This window comes from Cherax quadricarinatus, chromosome 28, assembly GCF_038502225.1.
Source record: "Cherax quadricarinatus isolate ZL_2023a chromosome 28, ASM3850222v1, whole genome shotgun sequence".
Taxonomy (NCBI): Eukaryota; Metazoa; Arthropoda; class Malacostraca; order Decapoda; family Parastacidae; genus Cherax; species Cherax quadricarinatus.
Window position 1 is genome coordinate 4,171,284 of NC_091319.1, and position 15,000 is coordinate 4,186,283.

The 15,000-nt window shown below is 43.7% G+C and overlaps 1 protein-coding gene across 1 annotated transcript in view; it reads left to right on the plus strand.

Annotated features, from left to right (window-relative positions):
• The window catches only part of LOC128693234 (calsenilin), a 317,652-nt gene that overhangs the window by 347 nt on the left and 302,305 nt on the right, over positions 1-15,000 (plus strand). Inside the window, exons 1-2 of the mRNA XM_053782755.2 lie at positions 1-539; positions 1,180-1,308. The exon at positions 1-539 is cut by the window's left edge and continues 347 nt beyond it. Coding sequence (XP_053638730.1) covers positions 1,182-1,308 — 127 coding nt within the window. The 5' untranslated portion in view covers positions 1-539; positions 1,180-1,181. The remainder of the gene's footprint in view (positions 540-1,179; positions 1,309-15,000) is intronic.

Consider the following 15,000-nt stretch of genomic DNA (forward strand, 5'->3'; position numbering starts at 1 on the left):
TGGACGAATTATTAAGTGAAACCATGGTGTGGACAAGACCATACACCAGAGAACCGACACTGCAGCTAGAAGTCAGTGTACCGCCGTAAAGACAACAGAACACCTAAGAAATGCGGGAAGTTGAACCACAAACACTGTGAAATGTGAGAGAAGATTTTGACTTGTGTGCTGCTAAGCAGTTTATGTTTTAAGAAGTGACATGAAGATGCGGTCCATGGAGGAGGGATGAGGTGACAGTCACCATGCACTAACAGTAGTAATAGTGTCACCTTCTTCTGTGTGTCCCCTTCCAAGAGTCCCACTTAAGTGTCCCCCCCCACAAAAAGTTTCACACGAGTGCTCCTTACAAGTGTCTTGCCCAAGTGCCTCCTCCAAGTGTTTCTTCAGAGCTCTGCTCCTTCACGACAACAGCGACATCTCAGTCTCCACCCAAAGTTGTTCTCGACTTCCTCATCAGGACCTTAAGAACACACATTTTAACTCCTTTAAGAAACCAGTAGTGTCAGCAGTGAGGGAGAAAGTCACACTGCAAACACGAGGTAACTCTCTGCTCCATTTTTTCCATTACATGAATATTCTTTTCAGCCGGAATATCCTGAGATATTCTTAACATTCCATATTTCTTGGAAGACAAAACTCAAGGGTTTGTAACATTCTTTTTTAAATAAGTTTTAATTAATATTTTCTGAAAAGCATCAGAACGTTTTCCATGTAACTAATCAGTTATTTTTTTCTGTAAATGCCCACGTTAATGCCAAGAAAAATCATTTACATTGTTATGTTAATGGAAAATTTGCTGCTTTCAGAACTAACCATTAATTCTGTTTCCTTGCTAACTTCCTAACAAACGTAGCTCGTGGAACCCAGCAGCTTATAATTATTGTATAAATTATTGTAATCACCGTATAAATAATTTTAATTACTGTTTAAACTGACTACACTGATGACCCTACTTGCCTGCCTCTCATCATTCTTGATGTCTCTGTCTGTCTCACTGATCATCCCTGATATCCCTGCTTTCATATCCCTGATCACCCTTGATACTTATCCCCGGTCTTCCCTGAAGCCCCCTACCTGAATCTCCCTCATCATTCTTAATGTCCCCAGTTGCCTCTTCTTGGTTGTCCCTAATGTCCCTTGCCTCTCCCTGACGTCTCTGCGTCTCCGTGCGTGAGGCAGCGATGGACGAGAATGAAAAGAAGAGATTGAGGGAGCTCAAGCTGAGGCAAGTGTACCGCTGGTACCCTTGGCTGGAGAAGTACCGTTTCTTCGTCCTCGACTGGCTGCTCCTCTGTATCTTCGTTATAGGTAAGTCATCGTCGTCATAGGCAAGTCATTGTCGTCATGGGTAAGTCCTCCTCTTTATAGGTAAGTCCTATTCAACCAACGTTCTCATCCTCTTGAGAACCTGTCTCCATATAACGTACATATGTTGTTTTGTGGCAACCTTAATGTCTGTCTCGCTAAATGCTCGTCATCTGTTTGTTGTTATTGTGTGAGTATGTAGGTACAAGGAGGGCAGTCACAGGTTTTATCTATCAAATATAATAAGAGGATCAGGATTTCTTCGCTTTACGGTTTCATAATTTGCTCTCTCACATTTTTTTGACCACTAACCCACAAATTGAAAATGAATGAAACGACATTTCAGTCTGTCCTAGACCGAAACGTTGTCTTGTTTGTACCTCCAACTTGTGGATTGGTGATTCGTGCCAGCCTCAGGTTACCAGTATAATGTGTTTGTCAACCTGTTGTTAATTCTGAGAGGCAAGACTTCGGATCACAGGGATGATCTGAGTGTTATCATAGTACTTCGCTTGTCTCTCGCTACGTTATACACAACTTTACATGCGATGCTCGTCAGGGATACTAATCCATTTTTAAAGAATCGCGTCTGGCTTCTTGAATTCTGGAGTTACGACAAGCACTTAGCACAGTGCGGCGCTGCACTCCTGATGTCTCCTCCTGTGTAGTATTGGAGATCAATGCAAAGCGGTTCGTTGCATCTTTCAATATCCATGGTGGTGGCTGCAACACACTCCTTGCACACCCAAGCTTTGCTACAGAGTCTTACATAGACCACGTTTTGTTCCGAATAGAGCTTTATTAAGCCATGAATTAATAAAACTCTATATAGAGCGAGTTAATCCATTTCTGCCATCCATCATCCACGGTGATATCTTGTTAGCGGTCATTGCTCTTAATATATCCAAATGTGTCAAAATATTCATTATTATTATTATTATTATTATTATTATTATTATTATTATTATTATTATTATTATTATTATTATTATTATTATTATTATTATTATTATTATTATTATTATTATTATTATTATTAGTATTATCATTATTATCATCATCATTATTATTATTTGCATTCAGAGCGAGGGGCACTAAACCCGTAGGTATCACACAATGCCTTTGGTAACGAGATGTAATCATGGCCGATCCAAGGAAGGCTAGATCCAATTCCTTGGATGAAAAGCCCCACACAGGCGGTCAAGAAGCTCCCCTCCAGAGAAGGAATTTTCTCGGGTTCCTTCTTGTACTCCTGATGTTCTCAGTTCTTTGTCTTTGTTTCTTAAGTTAAGATTGGCAACGATTTTTGTTTGTGTAGTTATGGGGGACTGAGCTTATGATTGTGACGTCGCTCCTTCTGTTAGAAATGGATTGTGGCGTCACCCCTTCTGTTAGAAATGGATTGTGGCGTCACCCCTTCTGTTAGAAATGGATTGTGGCGTCACCCCTTCTGTTAGAAATGGATTGTGGCGCCATTCTTGTTAAGAATGGATTGTGGCGTCACCCCTTCTGTTAGAAATGGATTGTGGCGTCACCCCTTCTGTTAGAAATGGATTGTGGCGTCACCCCTTCTGTTAGAAATGGATTGTGGCGTCATTCTTGTTAAGAATGGATTGTGGCGTCACCCCTTCTGTTAGAAATGGATTGTGGCGTCACCCCTTCTGTTAGAAATGGATTGTGGCGTCACCCCTTCTGTTAGAAATGGATTGTGGCGTCACCCCTTCTGTTAGAAATGGATTGTGGCGTCACCCCTTCTGTTAGAAATGGATTGTGGCGTCACCCCTTCTGTTAGAAATGGATTGTGGCGTCACCCCTTCTGTTAGAAATGGATTGTGGCGTCACCCCTTCTGTTAGAAATGGATTGTGGCGTCACCCCTTCTGTTAGAAATGGATTGTGGCGTCATTCTTGTTAAGAATGGATTGTGGCGTCACCCCTTCTGTTAGAAATGGATTGTGGCGTCATTCTTGTTAAGAATGGATTGTGGCGTCACCCCTTCTGTTAAAAATGGATTGTGGCGTCACCCCTTCTGTTAGAAATGGATTGTGGCGTCATTCTTGTTAAGAATGGATTGTGGCGTCACCCCTTCTGTTAAAAATGGATTGTGGCGTCATTCTTGTTAAGAATGGATTGTGGCGTCACCCCTTCTGTTAAAAATGGATTGTGGCGTCACCCCTTCTGTTAGAAATGGATTGTGGCGTCATTCTTGTTAAGAATGGATTGTGGCGTCACCCCTTCTGTTAAAAATGGATTGTGGCGTCATTCTTGTTAAGAATGGATTGTGGCGTCATTCTTGTTAAGAATGGATTGTGGCGTCACCCCTTCTGTTAAAAATGGATTGTGGCGTCACCCCTTCTGTTAGAAATGGATTGTGGCGTCATTCTTGTTAAGAATGGATTGTGGCGTCACCCCTTCTGTTAAAAATGGATTGTGGCGTCATTCTTGTTAAGAATGGATTGTGGCGTCATTCTTGTTAAGAATGGATTGTGGCGTCACCCCTTTTGTTAGATATGGATCTTTCTTCTGTGGTTATATTCCAGTTATCCTTTTCCAGTCGTCCACTGTTCCTGTTATTTATTAAACAATTTATGAAGAAATAGCTTCCAATATTCCTTCTTGACTAATTCTTGCATAGTTTAAATTTATGACCTCTTGTCCTCATTACTGTGTGTGTACTCACCTATCTGTGGTTGCAGGGGTCGAGTCACAGCTCCTGTGTGTGTGATGCAGGAACTATGTTACTGAATAAAGATTAAGGGATAAATGGAAATACTTGAGAGATGAAAGATGGGGAGGTGAGAGGGGAAGGAGGCTTTTGAAGAGGAGGTGAAAGGGGAAGGGGTAGGGTAAAGAGGGGGATTTAGGGAGGGGGGGGGAGAGTCACTGAGAATGGATAGTGCAGAGTTGTTGTCAATAACTCTAAATTATTAAAGGGTCGAATGTTCTGGTCCCAGCTCACGTAGGATGATGGTGATGGTGACTGTACTGGTGGTGATTGTGGTGGTGACTGTACTGGTGGTGATTGTGATGGTGACTGTACTGGTGGTGATTGTGGTGGTGACTGTACTGGTGGTGATTGTGATGGTGACTGTACTGGTGGTGATTGTGGTGGTGACTGTACTGGTGGTGATTGTGATGGTGACTGTACTGGTGGTGATTGTGGTGGTGACTGTACTGGTGGTGATTGTGATGGTGACTGTACTGGTGGTGATTGTGATGGTGACTGTACTGGTGGTGATTGTGATGGTGACTGTACTGGTGGTGATTGTGGTGGTGACTGTACTGGTGGTGATTGTGATGGTGACTGTACTGGTGGTGATTGTGGTGGTGACTGTACTGGTGGTGATTGTGATGGTGACTGTACTGGTGGTGATTGTGGTGGTGACTGTACTGGTGGTGATTGTGATGGTGACTGTACTGGTGGTGATTGTGATGGTGACTGTACTGGTGGTGATTGTGATGGTGACTGTACTGGTGGTGATTGTGGTGGTGACTGTACTGGTGGTGATTGTGATGGTGACTGTACTGGTGGTGATTGTGATGGTGACTGTACTGGTGGTGATTGTGATGGTGACTGTACTGGTGGTGATTGTGGTGGTGACTGTACTGGTGGTGATTGTGATGGTGACTGTACTGGTGGTGATTGTGATGGTGACTGTACTGGTGGTGATTGTGATGGTGACTGTACTGGTGGTGATTGTGATGGTGACTGTACTGGTGGTGATTGTGATGGTGACTGTACTGGTGGTGATTGTGATGGTGACTGTACTGGTGGTGATTGTGGTGGTGACTGTACTGGTGGTGATTGTGATGGTGACTGTACTGGTGGTGATTGTGATGGTGACTGTACTGGTGGTGATTGTGATGGTGACTGTACTGGTGGTGATTGTGGTGGTGACTGTACTGGTGGTGATTGTGATGGTGACTGTACTGGTGGTGATTGTGATGGTGACTGTACTGGTGGTGATTGTGATGGTGACTGTACTGGTGGTGATTGTGATGGTGACTGTACTGGTGGTGATTGTGGTGGTGACTGTACTGGTGGTGATTGTGATGGTGACTGTACTGGTGGTGATTATGATGGTGACTGTACTGGTGGTGATTGTGATGGTGACTGTACTGGTGGTGATTGTGATGGTGACTGTACTGGTGGTGATTGTGATAGTGACTGTACTGGTGGTGATTGTGGTGGTGACTGTACTGGTGGTGATTGTGATAGTGACTGTACTGGTGGTGATTGTGATAGTGACTGTACTGGTGGTGATTGTGATGGTGACTGTACTGGTGGTGATTGTGGTAGTGATTATGGTTTTGACTATGGTGGTAATTGTGGTGATAATTGGGGTGATTGTGACTGTGGTGGTGGTGACGGTGGTGGCGGTGGTGGCGGTGGTGGCGGTGGTGGTGGTGGTGACTTTGGTGGTGGCGAAGAAGTGTTGGTAAACTGAAGTGTTTATATTTCAGTGTATACACCGGGAGATGTGTATTTCCAGAGTATGAAAAGAGAGAGATGGATATTTTTCAGTGTTTATAACCTGACATGTCCATTGAGGTCCGGGGTTCGATCCCCGAGACAGGTGGAAACATTAGGACGCGTTTCTTTAAGACACCTGCTGTCCTTGTTCACCTAGTAATAGTTAGGTACCTGGGTGAACATCAAAATGGTATACAATACCGACAGGTTGGTAGGTAGGACAGTTCCTGGCTATGGAACTGAACTTCTCCAGGCCGAGGGACTGACAACCTCAAATTCTACGACTTCAAGGGTGATGGACTGATTACATCGTCTTCACATCTCTACTGTTCCTGCCTACTTTCTGTATTCGACTGAAGAAGCCTACTGTGTAGGCGAAACGTTTCGGAATAAAATTGCCTAACTGTTGCCTATGTGTCTTACCTACCAGGTACCTGGGTGTTAGTGGACTGGTGTGGGTCGCATCCTGGGACAAAACTGACCTAATTTGCCCGAAATGCTAAGTATAACAAGTGGCTTTCTATATAGTAGTATGTCACTGATGTCAGCTATGGTTTGTATACCTTGTACAAATAAAGATTATTATTATTATTATTATTATTATTATTATTATTATTATTATTATTATTATTATTATTATTATTATTATTATTATTATTATTATTATTATTATTATAATTATTGTTATTATTATTATAATTATTGTTATTATATCTGTTAGTGTATATACTGAGAGAGGTGTTATCCCTCAGCGTATATAGTGTATATTTGCCTCTCTAGGTATATATACAATGCTAGTTTACTTAAATTTCGATTGGAATTAAAGTATTCTTGGTGAACAGGTGACACGCAGCCTTAATGACCCTGGTGTAATCAATGGGCTTTAAAACTAATAAAGCAACCAACCAAACTCTCTTACACTAATTGTTCGTGTTCTTATTGATTCACTTTGTGTACCTTTACATACCGCTGCGTATTAAATATTCAAGAGTTGTTATTTTGGGCGTACATTGCGTAGTTTACCTCCTTCCGCCAGCCCCATTGATCCACTTTCAAGGAAGGTGTTTTAAAACACCGATAACAAACATTCACGTACACATACATGCACGTCCGTGGTGTTTGGCTGTGGTAACAATCACGTACACACACACACACATATATATATATGTGCAAAACAACCACTCTGAAAGAATAGAGAAATTCCAAGCGCATTCGTGACTACTCACATTGATAATGTGAGTAGTCACGAAAGCGCTTGGAATTTCTCTATTCTTTCAGAGTGGTTGTTTTGCATATTCTGAAATCACCTGTTTACTGTGATCTTATTGCATATATATGTGTGTGTGTGTGTGTGTGTGTGTGTGTGTGTGTGTGTGTGTGAGAGGACAGCATCCTGCTTTCTGCTGGTGATCTTACAAAAACATTTCCTTCAGTAGTTCAGTCTGTGTTTTGCAGTGCAATAAACGGGTAATAGGGCGCCAGTGTCTTACACTCGACGTGCAATTTCCGACACAGCTTTGTTAGTAGCTCGGTAATGTTCGCTGCGAAAATCTTTCCGTGTCAGTGTTGCGTGTCAGTGTTGCGTGTCAGAGAACGTGCCTTATTTCTACCGTGGTGTCTTGAAGACCTTTCAAGTGGCATTTGAAGACTTTTCTGCTTTCCAGCACGACTTCCTAACTACTAATCAACATCTTAAAGTTAATCCAGACACTGAAAATAGGTACAGGCAATTATTTTCACCTATATTAAATCGGAAACGTCGCTTGGTTTCGTCTTTAGTTTGTAGTTGTGAATCGCTCCAACCACGTTATTATTTAGCAGATGTAGGTTTCAGTGGGACTATAGTGAACACGTTTTGATTTGACAGTAGCTGATGTTCATTATGCAAGAGCGAGGATGTTACCTCTCTGAGAATAGGTAATTTAAATAACCGAATTCGATGCCAGGCCTCCAAACAGCTATCATGATGAACCTAAATTGGTCGCTTCTGTTGGCCCCCCTCTCCTCAGAGACAAGATCACTGATTGAACTCTTGGAGCTGAGAGAGAGAGAGAGAGAGAGAGAGAGAGAGAGAGAGAGAGAGAGAGAGAGAGAGAGAGAGAGAGAGAGAGAGAGAGAGAGAGAGAGAGAGAGAGAGAGAGAGAGAGAGAGAGAGAGAGAGAGAGAGAGAGAGAGAGAGAGAGAGAGAGAGAGAGAAAGCATCCAGGGCAGATGTCTGTGTTTCTTGTGTGTACTGAGCAAAGGGGAAGTGACTCAGGAGATGGGGATAATTTTGGCTGGGACCCACACGTTGTTTACACCGAGGGTTCAGGTGGGTAAACAAGGTAAACAAGGTAAACAAGGTAAGCAAGGAAGGGAACATATGGTTATACTGGCTACTAGTGGTCCGTCACGCACGTGTGCACACACATACAATCAGGAAAGTGAAGTAGTGGAGGCAGAATCCATACATAGCTTTAAGAAGAGATACGATAAGGCTCATGAAGCAGGGAGAGAGTGGACGTAGTAGCGACCAGTGAAGAGGCGGGGCCAGGAGCTATGAATCGACCCCTGCAACCACAAATAGGTAAGTATACACACACACACACACACACACACAATGAAATGTGATAATGTTCCTATATATTTTTAAATATTTTATTTATTTTTATCTGCTGGTGTGAGAGATGGCCAGAACTGCTTAATTTCTTGGTCGGTCAGACAAACTGCTGAGATAGTGAAGCATAATTTAATTTTTTCCACATAAATACTTCGAATTTTCCCCATGTCTGGGAATATTTTGCTTAAATTTGTATAATGTTGACGGTATTTTCGAGAGAGTGTGTAGACAACCCCCTCCCCCCACCCACACACACACACAGACAGTGTTTACAACCACGCAAACACAGAGAAACTGGGGGCAAAAACACAAGGAGCGGGCGGAAATTAAAGAGAATGAACTGCATGTTCTGAAGAGTCACAGAACCGTAACTGGAACAATTTACCTAAATTTCGCACCTGTCTCCTGGCTTTACTTTTTTCTCGTCCTAGTTGTGGCTTGACAATGGTGCAGGATGGACCGAAACGTCGTCATGAGGTTCCTATCCTCAGTGCGAGGTTTTGATGAATCAAAGAGTAACTTATGGGAAGGAGACAGTGACTGCCCGCGAAGTCAGACTGGGAGATTTAAACGTGGAGAGTTTTGACCGGATCGGTATTAAGACCAGAACTGCTTCTGGTTTATGTGTGTGACACAGCGGAAGACACAGATGTATCCCTCTTTGAAACTTATGTATATTTAGTGAGAAGAACAAAAGCTGGAGAGGATGAAGGCCAGTGATGGACCTGGACAGACTGCAAGATAGGTCAGACAAGCGGTTACTGGAATCCAGCCTCAACAAACGCAAGGATGTTAGAGTTGGGAAGGAGTAAGAAAACTCGGAAACAGTGAGAAAGGCTTAGGGGTGAGCAGAGTGCCAAGCATATTACTGGAGACTCACTTTAGCAGAATAACCTCTGCAAATAATTCTTGTTTTGAGACTCTAAGAATATCTTCAAAAATCTCCAGAATCATTCTCGGCTGTTCATCTTGGTTTTTGCAGCACCGGAATGGAATCTTTATCTCATAAAGAATATAAAGAAACTTGAAAAAAATCCCAAAGTTTGCAAGTATACTAGTCCCAAAGTTGAGAGGAATGAGCAGTGAGGGAAGGCTAAAGGAACTAAATCGGACGACATTAGATAATCAAAAAATATGGGACGACATGATAACGACATACAAAATACTCAGAGGGATAGGATGGTCGGGGATATACTGTTTGATAGATGGGAAACAGGCACACCAGGGAGGCACAGCACGCAGTTAAAGATGGTGGGGAGTATTTCTTTAGCCTCAGAGTGACCAGGAAGTGGAACTACCTAGACAGGAAAGTAATAAAGGTGGTATCCATACATAGCTATGAGAACAGGTATAAAGTGACTTAGGAAGACAGGAGAGAGACGGGGCTTTGAACAACCACAGAAGAGAACATAGCACACAAGCACACAAACAAACATACAGGGACAAAGACATACAAGGACACAAACAAGGACACAGACGCCAGATCAATAAGGTGTCCATGAAGGAATGAGAGATGGTCTGACCTCTGTGTACCTGTCTTATGTATGTTACTTAGGTAAGGTCACCCCAACCACCGAGGTCATACATAGCTGGGGTCATACACTTCTGAGATCTATATATATATATATTATATATATATATATATATATATATATATATATATATATATATATATATATATATATATATATATATATATATATATATATATATATATATATATATATATATATATTTATATATATATATATATATATATATATATATATATATATATATATATATATATATATATATACATATACATATACACACACACACACTGAGAGCTAAGCACCTCTCAATACATATATAAATATATACATCTCGGTATATATACTCGAATTAATTATATACAGCTATCCCGATGTTAGTATATTTGACAATAAGCAACCGTTGTATTTCTTCACTGCCGTTGCATAATTATTCATTTGGGGTAAATGAAGGAACACGGAAGTGCAGCCTTGCAGACACTGTATTGATCGTCCCTGCATTGTACAGTGTCTGTGTGTACACCCACCAGGCGCGTGCATTTCTGTGTATGTACATCCGCGAGGAGTCTCCCCCGGGTATGTACATCCGCGAGGAGTCTCCCCCGGGTATGTACATCCGCGAGGAGTCTCCCCCGGGTATGTACATCCGCGAGGTGTGTATCGCATAGTGTATACACGCCAAGAGGTGTATATCTCTCGTTGTGTGTATGTTCATACACTGGGAAGTGTTGGTTAGTGAGGTTTCAAGCCTATCTACTACACGGAAGGGTCATTAAGGATGCACGTTACCTGCCTGTCACCAGTCAAGAATATTTTAATACCTAAAGCAAGGATTAAAGGAAATCATGTATATATATATATATATATATATATATATATATATATATATATATATATATATATATATATATATATATATATATATATATATATATATATAATCATTATCGTCATCATGATCATTATACAAAGGTTTTTTTTAATCGCAGTCTTTAAAATTCCGTAATTCTTAATGTTAACGTCAACGGGACTGACTGCCTCTAATCACCCCACCTGCAGTCATTAACCTTCCAGCGGAGCCAGAAGCTGTGAATCGACCCCTGTAACCACACGCAGGCAAGCACAGCGACCCCAGTCAGTGCACAACACATTACAGACGTTTCGCACGTCAGTACCAAGAGCGAGAAGAAAAAACATCGTCGGGGTGAGAAATTCTGCTGGTGACGCCGGGACGTCGACACACAGCGTTGATCTCATTTCAAGTGGGAAATGCGTCGTTCTCACTATCAGTAATAAACATTGTTACTTTCCGCAGCTCGCGCGGAGAGTGAAATTTGGCAGATTCTCGCACTTAACAGAGAGAGAGAGAGAGAGAGAGAGAGAGAGAGAGAGAGAGAGAGAGAGAGAGAGAGAGAGAGAGAGAGAGAGAGAGAGAGAGAGAGAGAGAGAGAGAGAGAGAGAGAGAGAGAGAGAGAGAGAGAGAGAGAGAGAGAGAGAGAGAGAGAGAGAGAGAGAGAGAGAGAGAGAGAGAGAGAGAGAGAGAGAGAGAGAGAGAGAGAGAAGTAGAGGGAGATATGATTTTTAGCTATATACTGACGCTATCTGTTATCCCCTCCCCCACCAAAAAAAAATTATTAACTCGTGGGAAATCTAGAAGTTAATCCTTCCACGACATACAAAGAGGGAATTGGAAACGAAGAGAGAGAGAGAGAGAGAGAGAGAGAGAGAGAGAGAGAGAGAGAGAGAGAGAGAGAGAGAGAGAGAGAGAGAGAGAGAGAGAGAGAGAGAGAGAGAGAGAGAGAGAGAGAGAGAGAGAGAGAGAGAGAGAGAGAGAGAGAGAGAGAGAGAGAGAGAGAGAGAGAGAGCTGATGTAGGTAACAGCTCTTAGCTTGCCAATAAAGTTAGGAATCCTTAACCTGTAATATAGCTGTCAATAAAGCTAGGGATCCTTAACCTTGTCAAACCCTGTGTAAAAAAAAAACAAAAAAAAAAAGAGAGAGTGAGTTAGCTCGTCTCACAATAACTTTATCGTCCCTTGTACAGTCAGGCAGTTACTGTTCCATCTTACTTCTCAACACAGCCGTTAACAGTGATAAACCTCTGGAAACGACAAGAATAACAACAGTCTCTCAGGAGGACGTACATGACTTTCAAGACAACAGTACCAACACTGTTAATGTGCTGCTTTTGAGGTCTATCCTGCCAGCTTAGCTTAATCAGCAGGAAGAGCTGGGTCAAGTTTACTGAAAATTATAATGTGATGAGAGATAATTATCTCTCATCACATCCTCCCATGTTCCTCTCTCCCCTCCCATGTTCCTCCCATGTTCCTCTCTCCCCTCCCATGTTCCTCCCATGTTCCTCTCTCCCCTCCCACGTTCCTTCCATGTTCCTCTCTCCCCTCCCATGTCCTCTCCCCTCCCACGTTCCTTCCATGCTCCTCCCTCCCCTCCCATGTTCCTCCCTATCCTTCTCTCCCCTCCCACGTTCCTTCCATGTTCCTCTCTCCCCTCCCATGTTCCTCCCATGTTCGTCTCTCCCCTCCCATGTTCCTCCCATGTTCGTCTCTCCCCTCCCACGTTCCTTCCATGTTCCTCTCTCCCCTCCCACGTTCCTTCCATGTTCCTCTCTCACCTCCCATGTTCCTCTCTCCCCTCCCACGTTCCTTCCATGCTCCTCCCTCCCCTCCCATGTTCCTCCCATGTTCCTCTCTCCCCTCCCACGTTCCTTCCATGTTCCTCTCTCCCCTCCCATGTTCCTCCCATGTTCGTCTCTCCCCTCCCATGTTCCTCCCATGTTCCTCCCATGTTCGTCTCTCCCCTCCCACGTTCCTTCCATGTTCCTCTGTCCCCTCCCACGTTCCTTCCATGTTTCTCTCTCCCCTCCCATGTTCCTCCCATGTTGTAATCTACAGCAGCTACAAAAATCCACCCGGAATATCACATTTCACACTTGATATTACACATTACTGTCCAGTGGTCATCCACACTACTGTCCAGTGGTCATCCACACTACTGTCCAGAGGTCATCCATACTACCGTCCAGAGGTCATCCACACTACTGTCAAGTGGTCATCCACACTACTGTCCAGTGGTCATCCACACTACTGTCCAGTGGTCATCCACACTACTGTCCAGTGGTCATCCACACTACTGTCCAGTGGTCATCCATACTACCGTCCAGAGGTCATCCACACTACTGTCTGGTGGTCATCCATACTACCGTCCAGAGGTCATCCACACTACTGTCCAGTGGTCATCCACACTACTGTCCAGTGGTCATCCACACTACTGCCCAGTGGTCATCCACACTACTGTCCAGTGGTCATCCACACTACTGTCTAGTGGTCATCCACACTACTGTCCAGTGGTCATCCATACTACCGTCCAGAGGTCATCCACACTACTGTCTAGTGGTCATCCACGCTACTGTCCAGTGGTCATCCATACTACCGTCCAGAGGTCATCCACACTACTGTCTAGTGGTCATCCACACTACTGTCCAGTGGTCATCCACACTACTGTCCAGTGGTCATCCACACTACTGTCCAGTGGTCATCCACTCTGCTATCCAGTGGTCATCCACTCTGCTATCCAGTGGTCATCCACACTACTGTCCAGTGGTCATCCACTCTACTATCCAGTGGTCATCCACACTACTGTCCAGTGGTCATCCACACTACTGTCCAATGGTCATCCACACTACTGCCCAGCGGTCATCCACACTACTGTTCAGTGGTCATCCACACTACTGTCCAGTGGTCATCCACACTACTGTCCAGTGGTCATCCACACTACTGTCCAGTGGTCATCCACACTACTGTGCAGTGGTCATCCACACTACTGTCCAGTGGTCATCCACACTACCGTCCAGTGGTCATCCACACTACTGTCCAGTGGTCATCCACACTACTGTCCAGTGGTCATCCACACTACTGTCCAGTGGTCATCCACACTACTGTCAAGTGGTCATCCACACTACTGTCCAGTGGTCATCCACACTACCGTCCAGTGGTCATCCACACTACTGTCCAGTGGTCATCCACACTACTGTCCAGTGGTCATCCACACTACCGTCCAGTGGTCATCCACACTACTGTCCAGTGGTCATCCACACTACCGTCCAGTGGTCATCCACACTACTGTCCAGTGGTCATCCACACTACTGTCCAGTGGTCATCCACACTACCGTCCAGTGGTCATCCACACTACTGTCCAGTGGTCATCCACACTACTGTCCAGTGGTCATCCACACTACCGTCCAGTGGTCATCCACACTACTGTCCAGTGGTCATCCACACTACTGTCCAGTGGTCATCCACACTACTGTCCAGTGGTCATCCACACTACCGTCCAGTGGTCATCCACACTACTGTCCAGTGGTCATCCACACTACTGTCCAGTGGTCATCCACACTACTGTCCAGTGCTCATCCACACTACTGTCTAGTGTTTTTATCTGCTGTGTTTATTGTGTGTATTTACGTTTAGTGTTTTATCCGGTGTGTTGAGTGTTCATATTACGTCAGTTACAGGATAATAGTCAAGTATTAAGTATTGTATGTGTTAGTGGTGGAGAGAAACTCCCTACATAGCTTCAAGAGTAAGTATGACAGTACCCAAGAAACTAGTAAGTAGAATGGATGAAAAGTAAAAGGTAATAGGAGGCAAGATTCGACCCCAACACAAAAAAGTGAGTGGAAATGGGTGAACACACACACACACACACACACACACACACACACACACACACACACACACACACACACACACACACACACACACGAGGGGCAGTAGGATGATGGGATAAACCTGTTTTGAAAGTTTCAAGACGATCGGATGAGGCGTTCTCAATATACTGCTGGACTATGTTATGTTATGCTCGTCTTTATTCTGTTTCCTTTTCTGTGTCTTCTTTCTTTCTTCTGTTTCTTCTTCTGTTTCTTCTTTTGTTACTTTTCAATCTTCTGTTTGTTCTTCTCCTATTCTCTCTCTTCCTCCCTCTCCCTTCCCCCTCCTCCTCCTCTTCATCCTCTTCCTCTTCCTCCTTTTCTTCCTCCTCGTCTTCTTCCTGGTCTCAACATGACAGGCCAG